General features: G+C 41.7%; 2 protein-coding genes across 2 annotated transcripts in view; one reads left to right on the top strand and one right to left on the bottom strand.

Moving 5' to 3' along the window:
* Window positions 1-26,795, bottom strand: part of acsf2 (acyl-CoA synthetase family member 2) — an 89,884-nt gene that overhangs the window by 30,816 nt on the left and 32,273 nt on the right. The window lies entirely within an intron of this gene.
* LOC121295714 (chondroadherin-like) lies at window positions 1,834-26,795 on the top strand. The gene is made up of 4 exons (XM_041220701.1): window positions 1,834-2,689; window positions 8,940-9,103; window positions 17,356-17,501; window positions 23,968-26,795. Exons 1-3 carry the CDS (start codon window positions 1,910-1,912, stop codon window positions 17,495-17,497), a joined length of 1,086 nt encoding a protein of 361 aa, XP_041076635.1. The 5' UTR covers window positions 1,834-1,909; the 3' UTR covers window positions 17,498-17,501; window positions 23,968-26,795.

Here is a 26,795-nt window from a genome sequence, read left to right as displayed (position 1 = left end):
CAGCAATGTCAGAGATGGACAAACAGAGACACTGTTCTATCCACTGAGACCCGTCCCTTACAGCATGACTATTGTCTGGATCAGAATCTTCCAACACAGTGCACAATCAAATTTGTTTTGAATGATCTAGGGCAGTGGTTTGCAGCCCTTTTAACACTGCACCCCTTCTGTCTGGAGGTTTCAGCTCAAGTACCCTTTACAATATTAAATATAAAAAGAACACCCTGATTTACAATATTTGTTCTCTTTATTTGACATATAATTTATGTCACAACAATTTGGGACTGACACACTGTTTAAGACAGAATAAAACAGTACCTCTTGAAACTTTGACTTACAAGTCACTTGGGGTGGGCTGCAAGTCCAAATCTTAAAAGTCGGTCTTAAATCTCAAGTCAAACTTAAATATTTGAATTATGTCTGTTGCACCAACCAACAATTTAGCTTGGCTTAACTGCGTCCAACGATACAAAGGATAATCTGGATGTACCCTCATCAAACACCATAAATAAATTCAGCAAGATGCTATTGCTGTTACTAAAATGTAGACTAGTACAGAGTGGCAACCTGCTCAATTGAAATCATGCCTGCGTTCAGGTGGATGATCATTTTTTAAACTAAACTATACTAACCATTGAGATGCTAAACAAATATGAAATAATTATGCCCTGTGGTTTAGAGATAATATAATACCTTAAAAATTTCACAATTATTATTTTCCTTTAATTTTCCTTTAATTTCTTCATTTTAGAAGCACCCCAGTGGTGCGTGTGCCCTGGTGAAAACCCCTGGTCTACCAGGACATCCATTAATGAGAAATGAAGAAGCACATCATCCAAATACTGGATTCATTCAATTCAATCAGCTTCACTCAATGATAGCGAATATTGTACGTATACAACACAAAAGACAAATACTTTTCATGAAAACATTTGCCTAATGTGTAATATAATTTATTGATAGGTTTTGTTTATGTTTAATTAGCTCACTCTACAAGCTGTGAATCCTTTTCTAAGTCCCTTGCACCTAAAAGAAAAAAAAAGAAAAAAACACAAGAATCTTTCTAAAAATGTACAACACACTAAAGCACAATCTAATGCTTGGAAATACTACCTGAAGTGAACAGCAGCTCTAGCACCTGCGTTTTGGAAATACCATAAATTTATCAGAACTTGTCATTTTTAATATAACAAATTATGCACCTTAAAAAAAAAAAAAAAGTTTTTGCTACCCCCTCGATACATTCTCTGTCATTCATCAAAACTGTAAGCATTTCAGTACAGCTGCCAGCATCACGGCTATTTCTTACTAGTTTTGTTAAATTACCGTAAATCATTTTCCCTTAGTTGTCTGCGCAGAATCTTATTATCTTGGAACAATTTAGAAATAGTGTTTGTGGAAACATTTCAGCTATTGGTACAGTGTGTTGGAAATTGAAATTCTTGTTCTGTGTCCTACTCTCTCTCTTGTTTTTCTTCTACAGTCTATTGCATTTTGCTTGCTGCATTACATCGTATTCAGTTTGTTTACTTTCATTTGTGAAAAGATTTTCCTTAAATGATGTTTATTTTTAAATAAAATGTTATAAACTATAAAGAAGTAAAGATGATGAGAGAAATGCAACATAGATACACAATGAGAATCCACACCAGTGCAGTGAGGTTTCCCTTATAAAAACAACCACAGATGCGCCAAATCACAGACGGTAGTCTTTAGCAGCATGGAAACTGTTAAAGATCACAGAGCGCAGGCACAACCCTTCGGTTCCACGTAACACGTTGGCTCTGCTTTCAGGTGTTTTCATAACTTTATAAATAGTGCTGTGTTCTTTCAAGCCAAAGCACATTCCCTCCTCTCCCTCTCTCCTGTTTGTTCAGCCACAGACCAGACAGAGCAACCAGCACCAGACATGCAGAGAATGAGCTTCCTGGTTGCCTCTTTGCTAGCCCTGGTGGCCAGCGTCTCTCCTGCTCTGAGTCAGTGCCCCAGTCCCTGCCACTGCCACAGTGACCTGCAGCATGTCATCTGTGACAACGTGGGGCTCAAGAAGATCCCAGTAGCGTCTGACGCCACACGCCTCCTCAACCTGCAGAGGAACCAGCTGCCTGTGATCCCCAGCGGTGCCTTCAGCAGCTCGCCAGGGCTCATCTCCCTGCACCTGCAGAGCTGCCACATCAAGGAGATCTCGGGCAAGGCCTTTAAAGGGCTCAAGAAGCTCATCTATCTTTACATATCCAACAACGAGATCAGCATCATCAAGCCGGGCGCCTTCGAGGACCTGAGCGAGCTCACCTACCTCTACCTGGACAGCAACCGCATCAGTGACCTGCCCCGCGGCATCCTGGCCCCCATGATCAACCTCTTCACCCTGCAGCTGAACAACAATAAGATCCGTGAGCTCCGGGCCGGCTCCTTCAGCGGCGCCAAGGACCTGCGTTGGCTCCACATTAGCGACAATGACATGGCTTCCATCCAGCCCTCTGCCCTGGAGGATGTGGAGAACCTGGCCATCCTGCATCTGGAGCACAACCGTCTGTCTTCCTTCCCCAGTGCCGCCCTGAGCAAGCTGCGTGTGTTGGAGGAACTCAAGCTGTCCAAGAACTCCATGAAGAGCATCCCTGACAATGCCTTCCAGTCCTTCGGGAGATACATGGAGAAGCTCTTCCTGGACAACATGGGTCTGGAGAGGGTAAGCACGTCTGCTTTTTAAAGGAGGTGGGGTATAGTCCAACACAGTGGTAGTGGTACTCACTTGTGGCTCTTTCAAGCTATGTCAGTCCAGGATTTTTTCTTTTCCAACCACATCCATAATTACTGAATTGAGCCATCAACAGCTGTCTTCCAACCAGCTCTTGACCTGAAGCAGGGAGTGCTGGACCAATGTCCGGCACTGGCATGGGCTGAACTGAAAGCACCGCAAGTGCTCTAATCTTTGACAAATAGCTGATTATCTACGTAACAAAGTGGTTATACATTTGCCAAAATGTTCTGTAAAATACCTAAGCATTGTGTTAAAAGACCACAGATGGAATCACAATTGATGTAGTAAAATTATACCTTCCATACGCCAATTTCCACAGTTTTGTATATTCCCTCTCTAAAGAAGCTTTAGAGCTTTTGCAACCTTTTTTTCAGCATTGTTACTACATCTTGCCAGCTTCCTATTACAGTAATAACAAAGGTTAATAGATATTTTTTTTGTTTAAATATTTGTTTTCATTCTCTAAGTACCACGCTAATGAAGAATGCAATAGCATCACGCTAATGAAGAATGCAATAGCATCACGTTAATGAAGAATGCAATAGCATCACGCTAATGAAGAATGCAATAGCATCACGTTAATGAAGAATGCAATAGCATCACGTTAATGAAGGATCAATAGCATCACGTTAATGAAGAATGCAATAGCATCACGCTAATGAAGAATGCAATAGCATCACCCTAATGAAGAATGCAAAAGCATCACGCTAATGAAGAATGCAATAGCATCATGCTAATGAAGAATGCAAAAGCATCAAGCTAATGAAGAATGCAATAGCATCACGTTAATGAAGGATCAATAGCATCACGCTAATGAAGAATGCAATAGCATCACGCTAATGAAGAATGCAATAGCATCACGCTAATGAAGAATGCAAAAGCATCACGCTAATGAAGAATGCAATAGCATCACGCTAATGAAGAATGCAATAGCATCACCCTAATGAAGAATGCAAAAGCATCACGCTAATGAAGAATGCAATAGCATCACGCTAATGAAGAATGCAATAGCATCACGCTAATGAAGAATGAATGAAGAATGCAATAGCATCACGCTAATGAAGAATGCAATAGCATCACGCTAATGAAGAATGCAATAGCATCACGCTAATGAAGAATGCAATAGCATCACGCTAGTGAAGAATGCAACAGCATCACGCTAATGAAGGATCAATAGCATCACGTTAATGAAGAATGCAAAAGCATCACGCTAATGAAGAATGCAACCGTACCTTCTCTAACACATTAGCATTTACTGTACTGTAGGAAAAGTTTAGAAAAGAGCAATTTTATTAGCCCAGCTTTTTATTAAGTGAGGTTGATGAAGAAGCCTTACAAGGGAAATACAATCCAAGCTAAAAATGGAGGTATAAATAGGGGGATTGTAAATAACAGCACATTGCAGGCTGCTTTCTCCAGAGTTTCACTTTAGCCTCCACTGCAGTGAACTGAAGGATATTGTGCATGTGTCCTTGAATGTGTAAAACCAAACAACAATAAAATAGTCTAGATGCATTCTTTAAAAACAAAAACAAAACAAACAAAAAACATACGTACTGCTTTTGTGGATCACATATAGCTCTAGAATGTCTATATGTTGTTAAGTATTTATGTTTATGTTGTTTATTATTTATTGGACCAATACCTGTGTTATCAATATAATGTATTTCTTCATAATCACGATTTCCCTTGAAGAAAATGCAATCTTGAAAAGAAGTATCAAGTTCTTGTTTGTTAAAGCAGCCCGACTGCTCCACACTGTCTGTAGCACCCTAGCAAGATAGTGCTGAATCTGGAATCCTGGCTAGGTAGAATTATGTTCCTGTCTGCATGCAACTCAGTGTTGATCAGTGACAGAGAGCACTTTGTTGGCAGGACCCCTTTAATACAGGTTCCATTAGTAGCCCCTAGACAGGGGCGGGTGGGCTTTCTCCATGTAGGGAATGAATGAACAGTGTAGTCCCTGCAGTGGCTAACTGGCCAGTTCTAACCAAGCTAAAGGGCATCATCCAGTAAGTGGTGAAGACAGCATTCTACTTTGCAAATTCACATGCATTTGCATATTTCTGTAAATTCATGGCACGTTTCATAGGACATTCATGGCTACATGCTGTTGCAACAGCAGCTGCTCAAGCCTGAAAACACAACAGCATCACAAAAGGTCAACGTTACGTTGCAGCTATTGTGACATGTTCCAGAAACTCCAGTAGTGAAGCTGAATTGTAGAATTATATAACCCAATGTAGAGGCAGTGTCTGAGGATGGAAGTCCAGTCTCTGGGTTCAGAGACCAATGCGCTATTTGTTTGGCTGACGATGGAAGTCCAGTCTCTGGGATCAGAGACCAATGCGCTATTTGTCTGTCTGAGGTGTTGTAAGAGCAGGACACTGTTTGTGGAGTGGACAGCAGGATTTCATGTTACTCGACTCGTCAGTAACTCACCAGAGTTTAACACATAGACCTCAGCGATGCCAGTCCTTCAACACCTAAACATTTAGAAAAATGTTTACTCACACAATGCTGACTAGAAGAGTTTTTTCAGTGGCAACATGTGATGAGGACGGGTGGGGAGCACAGTCCCCTTAAGATTCAAAAGGCCAACCTGAAAAATGGCTTTCCAGACCAAATCATGTATTTTTAGGCATGCTTACTGGCCGCCATCCAAGCGTGTTGAAGACGAGTGTTATTTTCAGATGCAGTTTATTTTCTCAATAGAATCCCCTGTAAACAGGCTGCAGAGGGATCCTGGTGGATAAATATAAGCAGTGTACTAGGATGCATGAGAAGAGGTATTTTAAAGTTGCCATCGGCCTGCTGAATAGACAATCAGGTCCTTTGCAAGGCTGCTGGCAGGATAGTCTGGGAGGAGACAGAGAGAGAAACAGCCGGGAATCTGGACAGCCCATCTCCCACTCCTTCTCACTGAGCCCTCGTTCTGACACAGTGGAATTTTCCATCTTCTCTCTCCTTGGTCTTGCATAAGACACACATGTTTTTATTTCTCTTTTTCGTTTTAAAAGACAGGAATCATACAGCTTGCAGAGATCCAATCTCTTGGCACCACCCCGAGAGGTTTCACATTTTAATGTTAAAAATGTTTGATGGCCACTGCCAGGAGGATAATCTGCTCTCATAAAGAGCCATGAGTGAAGTCTTAACCATTTATACACAGATGCATGGTGGGCGTTTGCATTACCTGGTAACTTTCATCGACTCTCATACTTACTGTGTTTTGCAGAGCAAATGTATTTTTTTGGACTCTTGAATAAATAGGCTAGCTCACAAAATAAATTGTTCACCTTTTAGAAGCATTTGACTGGATTCTTATTTGGAATGATGGATGCAATTCGGTTCATCGGTTCAGTTTTGTATCAACTCTTTCAGCTGTTTCTGACATCCAGACAATTTTCATTAACACCAAAATGTGAAAAACCAAACTGCTGTGCAGCCAAGGGAACGGGACATAGCATTATTAGTTTTATGGGTTTTTTTAACTCTGAAAATAAACCCAACACAGTGTTATTGCATCACTAAGATCAATGTATGATGCAATGAGACATCATTTCACTCAGTTTATTTACATTGTTCGGTGACATCATTTATTAAACATTTTAAAATTGCTACCATTTGCAAGTGACTTCTAAAATGATAGTGCTTTACAGTTTAGTTGTTTTGTAAGCAAGGTTATAAAAAAAATACAAAAGCTACTACAAAGTAAATAATGCAACCCTTTGCAATAATTAACCAAGCAAACAAACAAATGCAGCCCTTTGAAAAGCACAGCAAGGTTTGTTTATCCTTTACTTTTATTATTTTCATGTTTTATTATTTTCTGTCCCTTAGCAGTAATAAAATATGCAATTCATGTTACACTAGCCTTAAGTAGCATCTCTCAGGAGTACCTAACAAGAACAAAAAGCCAGTTATACTCCAAAATGTATTAAATTAGCAGAGCTGGGAAGCAGTGCCAGAGGTCTCCTATATTATTGCTGTGCGCTACCGACCTCAGCACCAGGCTTCAGCAACCGTGTATAAAGTTGAAGTAAAATCCCTAAAACCTAATTAATATGGCAAGATTTACTTTGTCAATAATTTGTTGAAAAAGACAAACATGGGGCTTAGCTTCAGAACGTTACAAAAGCACTCAGGTGGATTGGCATGCCCTGAGGAATGTGTTGAACTCGAACAGACTACCAGTATACTGGATCCACAGTAACAAACAATAACATTCTACCGGCGAGAGCCTTGCACTGTCCCTGCAGAAATCAGATGAATGTATTTATTATTATTATTATTATTATTATGATGATGAACATTATGTAGTGGGAACTGTAGGTGAGTAGGATAGCTTCTAGATTTACAACTAGTACTTTGAATGGAAATGTTTATATTATTGAGCAAAACTCCAGGATTTGAGCTCAATTTTAGACAGAAATGCTGAATCTACCCTCCTCTAGGAAATCTTGATCATATTATTTATGTACATGCACAGTGTGTAAAAAATATACAGTATATGCAGTCAAAAAATGTTTAGCAACTATGCAAAGTGCTTTGTTCTGGAATGTTATTATTGTGTGGGTATTTGTGTAATGATACAAAGCGCTTTGTTTTAGAATGTTATAACCCTTCTGTAAACAATAAGATTTTTCATCATTAAACCCTTCTGTAAATAACACAACTTTCCATCATTAAACCCTTCTGTAAATATAAATAAAGTCCTTCTCATCTCGTTCCAATAAGCGGGGGCATCCACTGGTTCACAGAACAAGTTTTCAAGTGTCACAATTTTGTACAGTTCCCTTTTAATAATGTCTTAATTTAGCTTAGATGTTTCCATAATATGAAATTAAGGCTGCTAACAGTTTTTTTCTGAAGCTGGTGGTTTAGAACCTGCTTCTGGCAGAGGTACAGTAACTCTACTGATCTATCAGAGTGCGTGTGAGAACAGGATTTCTGTCTGACAAACAAGACTCATTTCAGGGGCTCCCGAGTGGCGCATTCAGTAAAAGGGCTCCACGTGGCGTGCAGGATGTGCCTTATAGTCTGGGGATCGCAGGTTCGAGTTCAGGCTATGTCACAGCTGACCGTGATTGGGAGTTCCTAGGGGGTGGCGCACAATTGGCCGAGCTCTGTTGAAGGTAGGGAGGGCTTAGGTCGGCAGGAGAATCCACGGCTCACCGCGCATCAGCGACCCCTGTGGCCGATAGGGCGCTTGTGCTTCTGCAGTGGAGCCGCCAGATCGGCGTTGTTCTCCGCCGCTATAGGTCTGGTGGCCTCGCTTTGGATCCGCAGTGTGAAAAATGACAGATTGGCAGAAGCACGTTTCAGAGGACATGTGCTCCAGCCTCCATTCACCAAGTCAGCAGAGGGGGGTTGAAAGCAGTGAGCCAAGAATACAGACAATAATTGGGCACACCAAATTGGGGAGAAAACCAGGGTAAAAAATTGGAGGCAACAAAATTTATAAAAAAAAAAAAATAATTAAAAAAAAATTGATTTCAAAGTGTGCCAGTGACTGATGGAAACATAGATGGACCTTGAAGAGATTAAAAGGATTGTACCTAACAAAATAATTTCACAAATGCTACCTGCTCTGCACTACTTTTAGCTATATAGTTCTATATATATTTTCATTTGAAAACAGGACAGCCCGGTACTACCTGAGGTTAAAGATCTATGTTTCTATGCCTTACTCTTTGGTTATGTGCCCTGCCTTGCTGAAAGCATGCCAGTCAATAGTGGAAGCAGTTGACTGATTCAGGACAGGAAAGGAGCCAGGGAAGAGGGGACAATTTCACACTCCATATGACATGACCCAGGAAGTGCAAAACACACTAAAACAGTTTCTTTGACCTAGTGAAGTATCAGATATCATGTTATTTAATGAATATTCTTGTTTGGTATAAAGGGTGTTTCCATTAAAACTGCACATTTGAGACGAATATAAATGGCATGAAATGTTATGGAACGAGATGCATTTTGTTAGCTGCAACTCTTTAATTCAATATAGTGTTTTAAATATGGGTAATTTCCTTTAACTTTGCTTTCGGAAAAGGTCTGCCGCTTAGCAAGCTGTGCCTCAGTTTGCCTACCCTGGACTGTGTCTGCCTGCAGACAGTACCAGGGTCCTGGGGAGCATCGCAGATAGGCCCCTCACTAACAGCATGTTCCTGCTCAGTTTTCAGACGGAGCATTTAACGGAGTCACAGCCCTCAAGTCCCTGCATTTGGAGAACAACAAGCTCAATACCCTTCCCAGCAGCCTCTCCTTCACCACCATTGAGAACATGACAATCGCCAACAACCCCTGGATGTGCAGCTGCTCGCTCGCCCCACTGCGCAAGTAAGTGACTGCAGGCAGTGCCAGAAACACAGGGAGCAATACTGCCTGCAACCCTCCAGCACTTACGATAGTTCCCCACGCCAAGTTATTAGCGTTAACTACCAGACTCTCTATACAACAAGGATAGTTTATGTGCTTTCAAAGTATTGGCGCAGCAAAAGTAATTTAGCCAAAAAGCACCATTTCACTTTTAACCTGCAGTTCCCAATACTTTTAGGTGAAATGTAGAAAATCAATACCTGTCACACAGTAAGAGAAATAAATCAAAAGTAAGGTAAAAATGTCCTCCTTTTTTTGCAGATTTCTGCAGGCCCCAAGCACTTTTTGTAAATTACATGACATCCGAGTTTAATGACAATTAACTTGTTTTGTCAACATGGAAATATACTAGAGAACGCACTTCTGGTGACTACTATATCATTTATATTAAATGATTTAATTCTGTTTAAAAATGGAACATTTGAATAAGGTCTAGCATGCATGCAATTTGAAACTATAACTTTCAGTTTGCAAGCATGTTGTATACTGTCAGTGCTACAGGATTAGTTGAGAAAACAAGCAGTAAGATGAAGTCAGTCAGCTGAGAATTCTCGGGACCTTGTTATATTTTTCAGATTTTGACCTTGAGCTCTGAACATTTTTGGTTTCCTGTCAGTGTAACGCTCATTGTGGTCCCTATTGGCATAAGGAAGTAGTTTCCTCTCTCGATACTGGTTGATGAGAAAAAAGACAAAAAAGAACATTAATTTCTGAGAATTAGCTATGCTGAAGGATAGCCTATATATTTGGTAAATGTAAAAAAATAAATAAATATATTAAATATTGAAATAAATTAATACATAAATCAATACATAGACATTTATTTGTCTTTAGCTATCTTGATAGTTATTTCTTTTTCACTATTAGATATAAACACTGCCATTTATTACTGTATGAAACGAAAATAAACACTCAACAGTTCTTGTTCAATTGCATATTAGTGAAGATTTTTGTACATAGAGATCATCATGCTTTCATATTTTTACTTTCAAATTAAAAATGGTTATTATTTTCGTGCCGTGAATTCCAGTCCCTGACAGAAATTATCCGTAGTTTCAAATAAAACAAACATTTTCAGAATTCAACACCGTAGGGTGACCAGATAGCAAGAGTGAAAAATCAGGACACTTTCAGCTGGTGAGGGGAGGAAAGAAACCTTGTGAACTACTGAATAATGCAAGCGACGCAAACTGCGTGTCTTTCTTCTGTAGATAGGCTTTTTTATTCCTTTGCCTTCCAGTGTGCATTGCACTTAGGCAAACAAAAACTTAGAGAAATATAATTTTAAAAAAAAATACTGCAAAGTGGTTAACTTTCTTGCTTACTGTTCAGATGACAATGATGTTTTAATCAACCTATCAGTCTGCCTGTACTGGCTTTTCTGTGACCTGTTGTACTGTACACAGTAGGTGGGACAAAGTCAATGCCGCATTGTTTCCGGTTTGGTTGCTAAAATCTAGTTTTCAGCATTAAACGTAAAATACCAAAAATGGACGACAAAGCAAAACAAGCAAAGTATATTTCGGCTGAGAATTTCCCAATTAAAATGTACATGCAGATGGAGGTAATTGTTTTGCACATCTTGTAATGTGACAAAGAAAATACGATCGATCGCCATAACTTCAGAAACATATTAAAGAGGCTGCTGAACAGAACGTAAAACAAAGAACAGTTTTCAGAAAACAAACTGGAAAGTCAGCGCAGACAAAAAGTATTCCTGTATTGGTTGTACCGAAGCTAAATCAGCACTACAGGTACAATCAAGCACAGCTGCCTCGTTCAAACAACCTTTTTAATCGCAGTTAGAATTTCAGACCCAGATAGGCAAGTTTTCTTTGTTTTCGGTACTGATAAAATAAATTCCTCGATGGGACAAATAACATGACAAAAAATTTGCTGCATATATGGACTTTATTAAAGAATGCCAGATACCTTTAGGTAACCGATTTTTGGGACTGTTCCTAATTGATGTCCCCATCTGTACAACTTGGCAAAGCTTGCCTTACACTTCCAACCAATATAGTGGCTGCAGACATGCAGTCTCAATGTATGGGTAATCCACACCAGATAGAGAATGTTGGCAGCAACTGCAGGGGGATGCTGCATGCTTGCCTTTTAACAAATGACAGCACTTTAAGTAAGTAAGCAAGTACCACTATTTTAAGGCTTTTATGGTATTCTGAAATATTAGGTGTATTTAATGTTTAAACAGGTCAGCGAAATGTCTGTGAAATCCTAATTCTAATCCTAACTGGATGACTTGACCATGGACATATGATTGAATCAATTTTTTTTCCCCACTACGTTCGGTACTTGCACTTTCTTTTTTGCTTTTCAGTGACAGGCTCGACAACAACACCAGCCACCATGACATTGCGCCAGTAAAGCCGGAAAAACACATGATGCATACCATATCACATGACTGCAGGTTAATGTGATTGGATAGCCGCATAGATGCAATACAAACAACTCATTCAAACAACACGCCCTAAACCAGTAATGCTGTTGCATCGCAAGTCAGTACAGCAGCCACAAACAAACTTTCCTAACAAGAAAATAAAAATGTCACATTTTACACCTGAGTTTTCTATGTTTACTCTAAAAATCGTGACAAATGGCGTCCCGACAGACCCTCGATCGGAAAGCGGGACAAAGCCCCTAATATTGGGACGATCCCGATTTTTACATACATACAGTGGTTTGCATAAGGTGGTTTCACCCCCTACCAATAACATCACATTTTGTTGAATTAAAAATAATGTATGCAGTTTTTAAAACCAACTTTTTTTTATTCAACGCTGTAGTGTTAAACTGAACACTGTTATATGAGGAGGAGGTTAAATGTCAGCAAAACATGCTATTACTGCTATGAGTCTTTTGGATAGGTCTCTACTAGGTTTGCACAGTAGGATGGTGACATTTTTGCCCATTCTTCATGGAAAAATTGCTCCAGTTCTGATAAGTTTGTTGGGGATTGTCGATGGACTGCAATCTTCAAGTCTCGCCATAAATTTTCAACTGGATTCAAGTCAGAACTTTGACTGGGCCACTCAAGAATATTAATTCTCTTCTTGTTCAACCACTCCAGTGTGGCTCTGGCTTTGTGCTTCGAGTCATAGTTATTCTGAAATCTTAATTTCCTACCCAGTTTTGTAGTCTTCACTGACTCAAACAGGTTTTCCCTCAAGGATTTACGGGTACTTTGCACCATCCATTCTCCCTTCTATCCTGACAAACTTCCCAGTCCCTGCTGAAGCATCCCCATAACATGATGCTGCCACCACCATGCTTGACAGTTGGGATGGTGTTGACTGGGTGATATGCAGTGTTAGGCTTGAGCCAGACGTGACACTTAGAATTTAGACTGACAAGTTAAATTTTTGACTCGCCTGACCACAAAACCTTTTTCCATGTGTCTGCAGTATCATCTACATGCTTTTTCGCAAACTCCATACATGCTTTAAGAAGAGGCTTTTTGAGTAATGGCTTCTTTCTTGCCACCCGTCCATACAGGGCAGCTTTGTATAGGGGCCGGCTTATTGTTCATGTGTGTAGACTGACTCCCATCTCAGACACAGAACTTTGCAGATCTCTCAAGGTCATTGCTGGCTTCAGAGTGACATCCTGAACCACTTTCCTGCTTGCCTGGCTGCTCAGTTTGGGAGGGCGATCTGATCTGGATAATCAGAGCCTTTTAAATTTTATTGTACCCTTCACCTGCTCTGTGCCTCTCTTACCACTTTATCCCTGACTTGTTTTGAAATCTCCTTGGTCTTCATGGTTGCTTTGCTGGATCACTACGTGAGCTGCAGCTTGAAAGTCGTTATATACCTGAGGGAAATTATCTACAATTTAAACCACTGACTACACACAGGCTGAAACCATTTCACTAATTTTGTAACTTTTCAAACAAATCATCTCCACCTGAGCTTATTTAGGGCTGTAGTAGCCAAGGGGTTGAATACTTATGCAACTGAGATTAATCTGTTTTTCTCTGTAAATCTTACTTATTTATATTCTACATGCATTTTTTAACTTTATCAAAGTGGAGTAGTTTCTGTACATTCTACATGTAAAGTCTAATTTGAAAGTGTCGTGGAGTGCGTTCAGGTGCCAACAAAATGTGAAAACTTATACATACACACACATACACACACACACACACAGACACACACTGAGCATCAACAATTTACTCAAAGCCTCCACTAGTGTTTTCCACTATTATAACAACTTTGTTATTAATACAGCTTAGTTTGGGTGTGAAGAATCCAAGCTTGTCATTTAGCAATCTTTAATGCACATTGATCAGAATCTTCAAAAACTTGTGATCACAACAACTCAAAGTAAACTATACATGAGCAGGTAATCTGAAGTGTAGTAGCTAATCCAATTCTACTACCTTGGCTTGTGTTTTCCAGGCACAATAAAAGCGGATCAAAAACACAAGCCAAGTTAGTAGAAACAATTGGGGCAAACTGGCCCCCACGGTTTTGACAGCTGTGCCTATTTGCTTGGTTGCCCCAATAGTTTCTTGAAACTTAGCTTGTGTTTTTTATACAAGTTAGAAGAAACAATTGGCTGGGCACTTTTCTTAACTTGGTGTTTTTCCACATTTCCAATGTGTTTTTGTTTCAGATATAAAAACGTACGGTTATTATCATAACCCTGGTTCACTGAAGTAGTAATGTATCCATTAAACATGGGTTAACCTATTACACCCGATTCCACTGAACACTTTTACCAAAGTCGCGTCTACGCCCACGACGTCAGCACGTCTGTCTCCACCCCCACAGGAGACAAGCTACGTGCAAAATGGTACTCAGCGCCATAAAGTTTCTTTAGCCTACTGCGTAGAATGTATGCAGCGACCAAAGAATTGTGACGGATACATTTCTATTTCAGGGAACCAGGGTTATAATAATAACCTTACATTCCCTTTTAAGTACAAAATATATTCCATTACACATGGGTAAGTATACCTAAAGCCGTCGCAAGAACATGATCTGCAGAACAGCCAATTTTGAAAGACTGATGCCTTGCCGTACTGATAAGACAGAGTAACGTCTACAGAATGCATAATTACCTTATGAAAGTGCTTCTGAATGCAGCCGACACACCACTGTCAGCACTCTGGTTCCAAAAGCAGGGTTATGAGGATCCAGGACATTATGCCTGTAGAACCTTGTGAAGGTGTGAGGAGTGGCCCACACCACTGCATCGCATATGTCAGAGACCGATGCACCCTGAAAAAATGCCCAAGAGGTAGCAAGACACCTGGTAGAATGACCAGTAACCTTCTCTGAAGGAGGCACTATCCAACTGGACAGCCTCTGTTTTGATAAGAGCTTGACTTTTGTTTTTAGCTCCAAAATAAATAGTTGCTCAGACTGTCACCAAATTTTTGTCCTGTCAACATAATACGCAGGTGCCCTGACCGGGCAAAGTGCATGTAGTTGACACGCCTCATTTGACTGGAATATAGGAGGATGGAAAGCCTCCAATTCCACAGACTGATTGACATGGAAGGTCGATAAACATTTAGGCAGAAAGGCCGGATTTGTAAGGAACGTGACCTTAGTCCTAGACTCTGTAAAAAAAACAAGCAGGCTTTTGCCACTAAAAAAGCCTGCATCTCACTAACACGTCTAGCAGATGCAACAGCGAGTAAAAATGCTACCTTCAAAGACAGCTATTTAAGCTCGCAAAATGCAGAGGTTCAAAGGGTGGTTTTGTGAGTGCATGCAGCACCACATATAACCGCCAATGAGGCACTTTGTTCTTCAAAGGAAGCCGAAGCCACCATGCTCCTTTTAGAAACTGACCAGCCACAACGTCCCCTGCGCCTGGCTGAGCAGGTCGCGACATGTGGGCAATTGCTCCTAGAGATACTAGATACTAGAGGTGCAAAACAATTACATCCCTAAAGTAAACAAATCTAAATGTAAAACTAAATTGCCAAAATGGTTTAATAGATCAATAAAAAAAATATTCCGCGAAAAAAGGCACTTTACAGAGCGTTAAAAAGGGTCCAAAAACAAAGTACACGCAACTGCAAAGTCAAAAAGGAAGTTAGAAAGGCCAAGAGAGAAATAGAAATGAACATTGCTAAGGGGGCTAAAACCAATTCCAAAATGTTTTTCCAATATTACAACAGCAAGAGAATATTCAAAGGGGAGATTAAATGTCTAAGAGATACAAATGGCAAAATCATAGATGAAGGAAAAAAAATAGCAAATATATTAAATAATTACTTTTCAAAAGTTTTTACAAAGGAGAATATGGACAACATGCCCCACATGTCATCCAGTTCCTATCAAGTTTCAAATAACTTTAGCATAACCGAGGCAGAAGTGTTAAAGGGACTAGGAGCTCTTAAAATAAACAAATCCCCTGGGCCGGATGAGATCCTCCCAATAGTACTCAAAGAAATGAAAGAAGTTATTTACAAACTGCTAACCAAGATCATGCAACAGTCTCTTGACACAGGGGTTGTCCCGACAGACTGGAAAATTGCAAACGTAATACTAATCCACAAAAAGGGGAACAAAACTGAACCAGGTAACTACAGACCAATAAGCCTGACTTCTATTACATGCAAACTTATGGAAACTATAATAAGACCCAAAATGGAAAATTACCTATATGGTAACAGTATTCTGGGAGACAGTCAACATGATTTTAGGAAAGGGAGATCTAACTAACCTGCTTGATTTTTTTGAGGATGCAACATCGATAATGGATAATTGCAAAGCATATGACATGGTTTATTTAGATTTCCAGAAAGCTTTTGACAAAGGTTTGTGGAGTGATGAAACAAAGACCAAGCTGTTTGGTCATGCTGATAGTCGTTTGGAAAAAGTCTGGTTTGGCGTACAAAGAAAAGAACAACAAGCCTACTGTCAAGAATGGAGGTGGTAATCTTCTTCTATGGAACAGTTTTTCCTGTAATAGCACAGGAGATTTAGTTCCAATACATGGTAAAATGGATTCCATAGCATACCAAAAGAGAGATATTAGCCAATCATCTGAAACTCTCCACTGTAAAACTTGGTTTAAAGCACTACTGGACGTTCCAACACAACAATGATCCAACGCACACATCAAAATATACTTTAGAATGGTTAAAGAAGAATAAAATCAAGTTCTGGAATGGCCTAGTTAAAAGTCCCGATCTAAATCCGATTGAAAATCTTTGATATGAGTTGAAGAAGGCTGTGCACAATTAAAGTCCTCAGAATTTGAATGAACTGGAACAATTTTGTGTTGAAAAGTTGTCAAAAATCTCTAGTCATGCTAAAAGCTCATTGACAAATACCCGAATCATTTAAAAGACATTATTATTGCTAATGGTGCCTCAACTAGCTATTAATATAATTTTCCTTGTCAGGGTATGAATACCTTTGAATTAACATTTTTGGAGTTGTAGACATCTATTTCTTGTAACTTTTTTCCCTCTTACACAAAAGCAAAACTTTTGCTACAAAAATTTTTTCCTATAATTAATTGTTTGAAAAATTTCTAAAAATTATATGTAATGGGGTATGTACATTTTTTACTACAACTGTATATAAACTACAGCCACAACCCCTCCAGCTCAGGTAAAACAGAGGAAGCACATTGTGGCAGAGCTCAGCTCTGCCCTTTAGAAATTGGCAGGGATGGGGTTAAATTCCCCTACCTGCCTGGCTTTATTGTGTTCAGGTGGCTGGGGTTGATTAGTTGCTTAGCTTAATTAACGATCAATCAGCACCCAGCCACCTGACATAACAGCCAGGCAGGTAGGGGAATTTAACCCCACCCCTACCAATTTCTAAAGGGCAGAGCTATGCTCTGCCACACCCATATATAAACTACAGCCACAACCCCTCCAGCTCAGGTAAAGCTCTACCTACAGCAGAAAAGTTGTGCATTAAAATTTTGACACTATCAACCTTGATATGCCTCAAATCATATTAAATCTGTAATCACTAAGTTATGAACGGTACCAGACAAAACGCGTAAAGTTAACTACTGTATTTTGTTTTTAAATCAATGAAACTTATTCACCCCAACTATTTACCATAGACTTTGATGCCACACTCAATATTGCAGTCTGAGTTGTAGTAACAAATGTCAAAAGCCAATTATTAAAACTGTCCTATTACAACCAAATTGCAATGTGCATCCCCCACAGTGAGGGGTGTTAGAATGACAAGGCTCTTCTGTGCTTGCAGGTGGATGGACTCCAACCGGCTCCGCACAGAGGGCGCCTGTGCCGCTCCCTCTCAGTACCGAGGCCAGCAGATCAGGGACACCGCCGCCTTCAACAGCTGCAGACAGAAGACAAAGAGGGCTAAAAAAGGGGCGCGCTATTAAAGAGGTACAGGGTGGGCCTCTCTCACTGCTCTCGGGGGGCTACTGCACAGCACTTCATCTTACATTAGCATTCACAGTTACTGCCAATTCATTCCATACACATATTCACTTAAAAGCATGCACACTCTTATTACACCTTGAGCACCAAGTCTGTGTTTAGCTGACTGGTATAGCTTAGACCTGCAACAGTTTAGTTAGCACTCCTGGAAGGAGTTAGGTTTTTGGTTTTGTTTAATTTGGAGTTTGAAATAAACATGCAGGCCTGCCCTGTTGAAAATGTAAGGTTATTATCATAACCCTGGTTCTCTGAAATAGAAATATTAACCATCACTAATGGGTTATTCGCCTTTAAGAACCCAAGAACTGAAGCATGTACGCCAACAAACTCTCGCGAGAGTGCATGACACAGTGCAAGTTGCCCTGACAAAAGCACGCTGCGGCCATTTGCAAATTCTCTTTTTTCCCCCACCAAGAGAGAGTCTGGAGACAGTATCTGGACACTGTCACTAAGCGGTTGCGGTTCAGCATTGGGTGAGGGACCATCCTGTTGAACCAAACCTGTAGGGGTCGCATATGTAAAAGGCCCAGGGGAAGGGATTAAGAAGCTGCTGCCATCAAGCCCAGAAGTTTCTGGAATGTCACCACTGGTAAAGCTCTGCCTAACCGGAATAGGTCTAGACAGGCCGACATGTCTGTCACCATGTCGTCCAACAGAGCAGCTGTCATGGATGGACTGAGAGTCCAGACTCAGACCCAAGTACCCCGCTACTTGGGTTGACTCCAACTGGCTTTTCGCATGATTCACTTTCAGGCCTAGTCTGAAGAGGTGATCGGTGACGCGTTCCTTGTGTTGTCGTGCTTGACCTGGCAAAGCCGCACAAACGAGACAGTTGTCCACGTAGTTTTGAACTCTGATACCCTTGCGTCTCAGAGTGGCCATGCATTTCGTAAAAACGGGTGGCACCAGGGACAGGCTGAACGGCAGTACCTGAAACTCGTAGTCTTTTCCTTGAAAGGTGAACCGAAGGTACTTCTGGCGCCCTGGTTTTATGGAAATGTGGAAGTAGGCGTCCCGTAAGTCCACTGTCGTGAACCAGTCGCCTGGCCTAATGGACTGCAACAGCTGTCGCAGGGTCAACATCTTGAACAGCCTGCGGCTAAGGTACAGGTTGACCTGTCTGAGATCGAGGATTGGTCTGAGGCCACCGTCCTGCTTGGGCACCAGAAAGTATTTTGAGTAGGACCCGCCGACCATGTCAGAGGGTGGTAAGATGCGAACAGCCTGCTTGTGCAGGAGGGCCAGTGAATCATTGGCTCGGGGGTCCTTGACCAGCGTATGGACCATGCCCCAAAAGGGGGGTTGTAAGGAGTATCCTTGTAAGGAGTATCCCCAACGTATAGTGGTAAGCACCCAATAATCGTGGGTGCATTGGTCCCAGTAGTCCAGCTGGTCCCTGGAGAAGGAGTCCAGGGCCTGTGGCAGCAATGTCCTAGGGCTGTTGCTTCAACTTTGGCACACACGGTTCCTTGGCAGGTGCGTTGCGCTGAAACCGCTTGTGCCTACCATACCCTCGGCCCAACGTACCAGCAACTGCTGGAGGGTCCCGTGGATCGCCCTGAGGCTGCCACTGTGGCCGGGGTGGTGGTCTCTGATACCACTGCCTCTTAGGCGGTGATACAGGCTTAAGGGCAAGGTCATCAAATACCTTTGTTGCCTCCATTGCCGCCTTGGACCGAAGCAACATATCATCCACTGCAAGGCCAAAAGTATGCTCTGGTGTAATGGGCGCGTCAAGCAGAGCAGCCTTATTACCCTCTGTCAGCCTGGCTTGAGAAAGCCACAGCTGACGGTGTGCTGCTACCAATACTGCCATAGTCCGCCCTTTTATTTGGCTCAGGAGCTTCGAGAGATTAACTGCAGGGGTGAGTCCCACCTCAGCAGCGGAGCACCAAAATGTAGCTCTGGTAAGCCAACAGGCCTGTATTGTAGTTGCCCAAACGCGCAACAAAAGCGTCAATGGAGTAGGCTTTCTTTAGAAGGACCTCCATGACCCTACACTGCTTGTTCGGGCAAGGGCTTCCTTGGACAGCAACGCCAGGTTAGCTGGCTGCGCCAAGGCTTGTATAGTTGATCCCACTGGGGGTCCAGGGGCTGTGGCTGGGTGTTGCGATGACGAGGTAAACAAAAATCTGGGTGGATGGGCGGGGCTTCAGATGGAATCTCCTTACGCTCATCAAATACAGAGCACCTCTCGGCCTTTGTGCTTGGCCATGGCACCTTAAATGCTTCATTGGCTCGATGCATCAAGGGTATCAGGTCCCCAGGTAATGGAGGTAGAGGCAGCGAATCCAATGCTGCTTGTTCCTCCAATACAAACCCCTCTTCTTCTTCCGAAGCAAGGACAGAGAGAGCATCCTCCATTTCCTCCCCCACCGACCCAAATGAAGTGGGGAAGGGAAGTTACCGTGTGTGACGGAACAGGTGCTTGTGTCGCCATATTGGGGGGGGGGGGGGGGGGGGGGGGGGGGTGGGGTGAAGCAGCAGGAGAGGAAGAGGAAATGGGGCTTCACCTGTGTCCCTTCCTAGAGAGAGCTCCGCAGAATGGGGCCTCTGGCTACGTTATTTGGAACGGCGCTCTCTGGAACAGCGCTCCCTAGGACAGTCGGAACTGCGCTCCCTAGAGCGCCCCTACTGCTACCAGTCTCCGCAGCAGGTAGTTGCGCAGCAGTGATGGAACGATCATTCGACTGGCACATAAGCCTGGTTTGTAGGGATCGCTTGCTGAAAAGCAGCATAAGGTGCGCAAAAGGCAGGGTCTACCAGCGCTCGCTCTGCGTGTTCCTGGCCTAAGCAGCGCACACATTTCTTATGGCCATCAGCTGCTGGCAGCTTGGTACCACAATCAACACAACTGTGACACATAGTGCTTATTGCCTATGTAATAGGCTGAGCACAAACAAAAATTAACTAGTACTGAGCTATGCTCTGTATCTAGCCTGGTACCTGACTTGGTATCTATGGACTAGGGTAACTAATATCTAGTACAACTGGTACCAAAAGCAAGCAAGTTTGGTACTAATTCTGGTGTTGACAGCAATAAGTTGGTGCCAGCAACCTGGTTCTGAAGTTGTTTAGGTACCGTGTATGAATACTACCGGTACCGAAACTGATTGAAAACGGCTCTGTACCGACCTGGTACCGACCGCTAGTACAATTGTTTTTATTTTTTTTTAACGAGATGTCGGTACAGGACGTTAATACTCACCTGACAGCCCCGGTACCGAGGTATACCGTCGGTACCGAGAGGCTAGGTACCGTACACGTTATGTATCGCGTTAATATAGAGTCTGTACCGAGTACCTGCTCTAAGGTTGCGTCCACTCTGGTACCAAGGTACAAAGAAGACAACGTCAACCTTGTGAACAGAACTCACAGAACTCGATCCCGTTTTCTGCAAAACAAAGAAAAACAAGGAAAGGGAGTAATCAGTAAAGTAACAGCACTGAATACACAAGATAAATAAACTATCCCAGCAGGGGTAGTACTATGTTTGTATTTACTATTTTTAATTCTAGAACATTGCCCTGTCCAGACAAGAGTACTTTGCTGCAAGAGTGAGCTAGACCTGGGAGAGGGCGAACGCAAACCGCAGGCTTCCGTTGGTGTACGGCCACTTCGGGCTAGCCAACTCACGGCAGAAGTTTTTTTTTTTTTTATTTAACCAGTTATCGACCGAAGGAAAAAACATTGTCATAAGACAAAAACCTGTAAAAAACAGTTTAATAAGGCACAAACCGAGTAAGTAATGAAAAACTCAGCTCAGATGCTTTCACTCTTAGTGAAAAAGGAAGAGAGAATTTGCAAATATCTGCAGTGTGCTTTTGTCCGGGAAACTCGCACTGCATCATGCACTCTCTCGAGAGTTTGTTGGCATACATGCTTCAGTTCTTGGGTTCTTAAAGTGGAATAACCCATTAGTGATGGCTCATATTTTGTATTTGTAAGAGAACCAACCTGTGCTTGTGTGTAGTGCTGTTACTTTTACACAAAAGACAAGTGAAGACAGTCCTGCATGTGACAAGCTCCCCCTGGGTTTGTAAAAGGAACAGTACTCCACACAAGCACAGGCAGATTTCAGCATGGCAGGCCTTCATGTTTAGGAGCAGCCACATTTTCACATGTTTTTGGCAGGGACAGGAATTAACCCCATTACTGCCAACCACCACCAAACACACAATATTTACTGGCAGAGCTCTCACTCTGTCACAGGGACAAATTTTTATATATATATATATATATATATATATATATATATATATATATATAATATAATAACACCGTGTAACACTTTTTTTTTTATTTTTTTTGGTTCCTGGGTAGTAAGTGTTATTTCCTAATTGCTTATGCCTCAAAAGTATAGAAAATGGCTATTATTCCACACAGACTTTGCTTTTGTGACCAGGACAGTGATATTTTGAAATTTACCTATTTTCCAGAACATTCCAGATAGAGTCAGTGCTGAGTAAACTTGGAGTAACTTCTAGAACTTTCCAGTAATATAAATAGTAGTATAAACACAGGGTCCTTAAGCCCACCAGTTCAGTTTAGTTCCAGCTGCCTAAGTGGATACATATCTGCATTTTTCTGAGATGGCATCAAGAGGCTGCAAGCATCCGGCAGACGCATTTTGCTACGTCTGCTGCCAATTTATCAAGACAAGAGCGAAAAAGTACTCCGTGGAAGCATCTGCTAAGATGTGGGAGGCCTACAAGGCATATTTTGGCATGCCTGTCGGGAATCAAGACAAACCCTGGGCACCTCATTTCACCTGCGAGCACTGCAAAAAAAACTCTGGAAGGTAACATGAACAATTGTTGCTCGGAATTTTATGTTATAAAATTTGTTAAAATTTTTAAAATTGTAAAAGTTTTTGTTGTGAGAATCTCTTACACATTAGTCATGGGCGAAATAAATGGGAGAACATGGGAGCGTACTCGGAGGAGCAAGGCGAGCGCTTCCACCAGGACATAATGGACTTTGAACGTCGCTACCAAGGACAGTATAACGAGAACATGATGGGAGACTACATTTGTGGGCTGAATCATGAAAGTGATTTACAGTATAATTGTAAATCTCGAAAAACTACTCACTTCTAAATCTTTTGTAGTCATTTTTGTATTACTTTAGTATAACATGTTAATTTGGATTCATATGTTGTTTTTTTCTGACTGTACGTGAACGAAAAGACACAAATTCGCCTGTTTTCTCATTGGAAATAGGTAAATTTCAAAATATCACTCTCCTGGTCACAAAAGCAATGTTTGTGGGGAATAATAGCCATTTTCTATACTTTTGAGGCATAAGCAATTAGGAAATAACACTTACTACCCAGGAACAAAAATTGTGTTACATAGTGTAATATATATATAGTAGGGAGACACTTGTAGTTTATACAACAGTAGTGTTGTTTAAAGCAGCCTTCTTGTGTGCAATCAGTTTATGCGCGGCATACACACGACTCATTATGGATGGTAAATGAGGTCTGTGATTCAATGGCCTTAAACTAACTGAGTAGCAGGAAGGAGCATATTGTTCTGACCAGTTTCATGCAAGCCTATCACTGTTACAAACACCTTATTCCTTTCTATAAATGTGCCTTTGTACTCGCTTCGAAACTGTCTTTTCTTCCTCACTTTAAAAGTTTATACAGCAGGTCTCCTGGCTCTGTGTGACAGCATGAAGATTTCCACATGTGACCCAGTTGCTGCTAAGTCCTTTGTATTGAATCAAGATGCTGTTATGTCCTAGTGATGCGTTTCCCATTCACTGGCTTGAGGACCTGCACGGGCTGTTTGCTCTAAATAGCACATTGGCTCTGATATTCAAGTGCAGAGCCTTCTGGTTAACTCCCTTCGTTTTCTTCCAAAAGCTTAATAATTACCAGACAGCATGGAAACATTTTGAGTTAAATGCAATGCAAAAAGGGTGCATTTTGTTCTATTTTGAATACATGCTTCTGCCAGGATACTAAGACCATGAAGATCATTAGGCAAGGTGCTGCAAAAAATCATTCACAACACACCTCCCTAAACACATTGCTGCAGATTTAAATCTGGGTTGTTACTCATACTACCATTTGACAAAGTAGTGTGTCGGTAATGACTATGTAATCTAACTGCACAAGAATTAGTACCACTGCATGCACAGTAAATTGTACTGTGATCTATATAATCAACATATCTATTGTATGGCAACTTTAGTTGATCATTACACCCATTACAAATCATTAAAGCGGAAGATCTCCAATCTGTATGACTTGGGAAAAATTCCTCACATTTGCCCCACTGACCCAGGAGTATCCAATGGGGTGGGGCAGATCTGCCTCTTGTGCTTTTCCACCCTGGCCCTCCACCTCCCTTCTTCCCCCACTACTGTCTGATTTGGCTTTTCTCCTTGTGTCTTTCCACAGAAGACAGTGAAAAAGTCTATCCAGGTGACCGGCTATTTGTATGAAGAAAGAAGCCATGCCAACTGCTACTCTCCTCAGCATCTCTCTATCCCGTATTTCTCTCCCCTCTCCACTTCCCTTTCTCTTTCCCTCTCACCCCCACGACAACACCAAAGAATTTCTGACCCCACAGCCAGTCTCCACAAATTCCTCATCCCCACGACAGCCCCACGCTCGCCAGACTCCCACCCGCCATTTACTCTCTAGGACATGACTTACAGCCTAATAAAAATAACTCCATGGATCAGCAAACTGGGTGCGAGGGTGAGACGGGAGATGAGTTACTGAGGGGATGCTTTTTGTTTTCCATTGGGAAATCTTTTTTGTGCATTTTGTCAGAGGTTTTGCTCAGGATATTCTTCACCTCTTCAATGGTAAACACAGATTAGCAGATCAAGGACTGGCACGATCTCTAACAGCGTTTTCACACTAGGATTTCATAATTCAGCGAGAGCAGGCCACACTGCCTACTGGATAAAAGGGATCAAGTTCATGTAACTTAACCCAAGTTAACCCAGTTGCTGTGTAAGCATTAACTTGGTTGATAGAGAGGATATGTAAGAAGGTACTGTGTGAAAATGGTGTTAAGAGTCCAGACATCAGAATTATTCATCCTGTAAGTGCATGTCAGTAGAACCTTCAGGGCCAACCCCTTTTCAATGCTGTATAGCCAGCAGACACAAGCAGTTCAACACTTCAGAACAAGCATCCCTCAGAACTCTGGCAGTAGTTATGATGTAGCTTCCAAGTGTGAAGTTGCAACTGTTTATCTGAGTGGTAGTAAAGCCATTGATAGGGCTTTTGAGGTATCACTTATTGCCTATAAAAAGTTGACTTATCTGAAGAGGCACAATATCAAGTTAGCAGGAGGTCAGACAAAATGACTACAAGGTACAGATTCCACCCCCAGGGGTTTTCAGACAGAACTGGGGTGGGTTGGTAGCTACAATGAAGTGTGGGATGGGAGTCAGGGTTAGAGTTTGGTGTTTGGGACCAATCCAGACCGGAAATCCCATTAGTAACGCTGTAGGCATGTCTTCATTTACAACGTGAACCAAGCTTCTAAAAGATTAGATTAGGGCGGGTCACATAGCGGTGAATCAAAGCTGCTGGGCATTTTAATGTCAGGACGAATACATTTGAAATCAACCCTCTGTACAACCAGCAGCCAGTATAGGTGAACTGAAATCGGGAATATACTCAAGTGGCAGAAGAGTAATGTTCAGTAGGGAGCCGCAATAGCCAGCCAACAATGAGTTTCAGCAGCCAGCCAGGTAAAAATGAGTTTCAATAGCCACCCAGGTAACAAGTTTCAATAGTCAATCAGAAAGACAATGAGAGTTGCAGACTTACTCGCTCACCTCTTGAGGCCCGGCTTCGAAGCTCGTTCAGTGCCGCTGAGAATCGAAGGGGAGACTTTGCAATGCAACACAGGTTAAAGTATAGGGCCTGCATTTACCTTAATTATAATTAGACATTCAAACTGATGCTTGAGACTCACTCATGCCGCAGTCTGATACAAACTGGCCTACCTCCACCAGTTTCAGCCACATAAAATTTTAACCATTAAAAGACATTTTTAGAAAAGTGGAATGAATATCCAATTTAATTTCATGAAATCAAAGCCTATTTATTTGTGTATCAGGCTTCTCTACCCCCCCCCCCCACATCCCCATCATTGCAGTAAAATTGATACAAAGTGTAGTAAAACAATGGGAAACCATGACAATGCAGACAAAAATCAGTGAAAAAAGTCAAGTATGGGGTAGGCATGGTGAAGTGCATCTTTACTGTCCCAATGCGTAGCAGGATAAACATTTCGAAGGGCAGAGCACATGGGAAAGACCTGTTTCAGTGCAGAATGCTGCAGCAGTCTCTGCTGTGCTTGGCTCTCCTCCAGCAATTGAAGGGTGAATGGTCGCTGCTCCATGCTGGTGTGGACTGTGTGAGAACAGGGCTGTAGGTCGTGCAGGTCACTTTACTATACAGCTCTGGGAGGGCTATGAAACACTGAGTGATGCAACTCATGTCAAATGTTCAAGGTTACTTATGCAAACTGTTAATATGCTAATAGTGTTGTTGCGAATTTACTAACATGGCTGCATGCAGAATGCTACACATATTTCTTACTGATACAGACGCATAGGGGCAAGTGCTGGTAACCTCTGCCTCATGCCATGGACTGTCTCTATTTTGGGCTATTCGAAGGTCCAAAGGAGGGACTGAAGAGGCAGACCCTTGTTGGCACTTGCAGGGTTAAGGAGGATCGCGTGATGTTCCCGAGGCCAAACGTTCTAGTGCAAGATGACTGTTTTGCTTTTGATACAGAACGTTCTAGTGCAAGATGGCTGTTTTGCTTTTGATACAGAACGTTCTAGTGCAAGATGACTGTTTTGCTTTTGATACAGAACGTTCAAGTGCAAGATGGCTGTTTTGCTTTTGATACAGAACGTTCTAGTGCAAGATGACTGTTTTGCTTTTGATACAGAACGTTCTAGTGCAAGATGACTGTTTTGCTTTTGATACAGCTGTGTTTGCAAAAGATTAAGAAAGAATGTGGTCAAGGTGGCTGTATTTTTGTAAGAGTGTAAAACTGTTTTCCTGAGCTTTGAGCAAAAAACAACTTGTTGATGTACTAATCTGCTCAAATGTTGCTCTGCTAAACATGTATAAGTATTAGGTCACCTAGTCTTAAACTAAGAGAGTGTGTTCATGTAACTGCTGCTGTGCGTTCATGTAACTACTTCTCTTCCCTTGCACGCATTGTAATAAAACTTCTTGAACTGCTA

Source organism: Polyodon spathula, chromosome 20 (assembly GCF_017654505.1).
Source record: "Polyodon spathula isolate WHYD16114869_AA chromosome 20, ASM1765450v1, whole genome shotgun sequence".
Classification (NCBI taxonomy): Eukaryota; Metazoa; Chordata; class Actinopteri; order Acipenseriformes; family Polyodontidae; genus Polyodon; species Polyodon spathula.
The sequence above is the reverse complement of the archived record's forward strand: the minus strand, read 5'-3'. Positions and strand labels throughout refer to the sequence as shown.

Excerpts from the sequence above, each read along its gene's own strand:
- LOC121295714 (XM_041220701.1), top strand. The coding sequence starts at position 1,910 with ATGCAGAGAATGAGCTTCCTGGTTGCCTCTTTGCTAGCCCTGGTGGCC. Across the intron at positions 2,690-8,939 it reads ACAACATGGGTCTGGAGAGG|TTTTCAGACGGAGCATTTAA; the intron begins GTAAGCACGTCT and ends GTTCCTGCTCAG. Across the intron at positions 9,104-17,355 it reads TCGCTCGCCCCACTGCGCAA|GTGGATGGACTCCAACCGGC; the intron begins GTAAGTGACTGC and ends CTGTGCTTGCAG.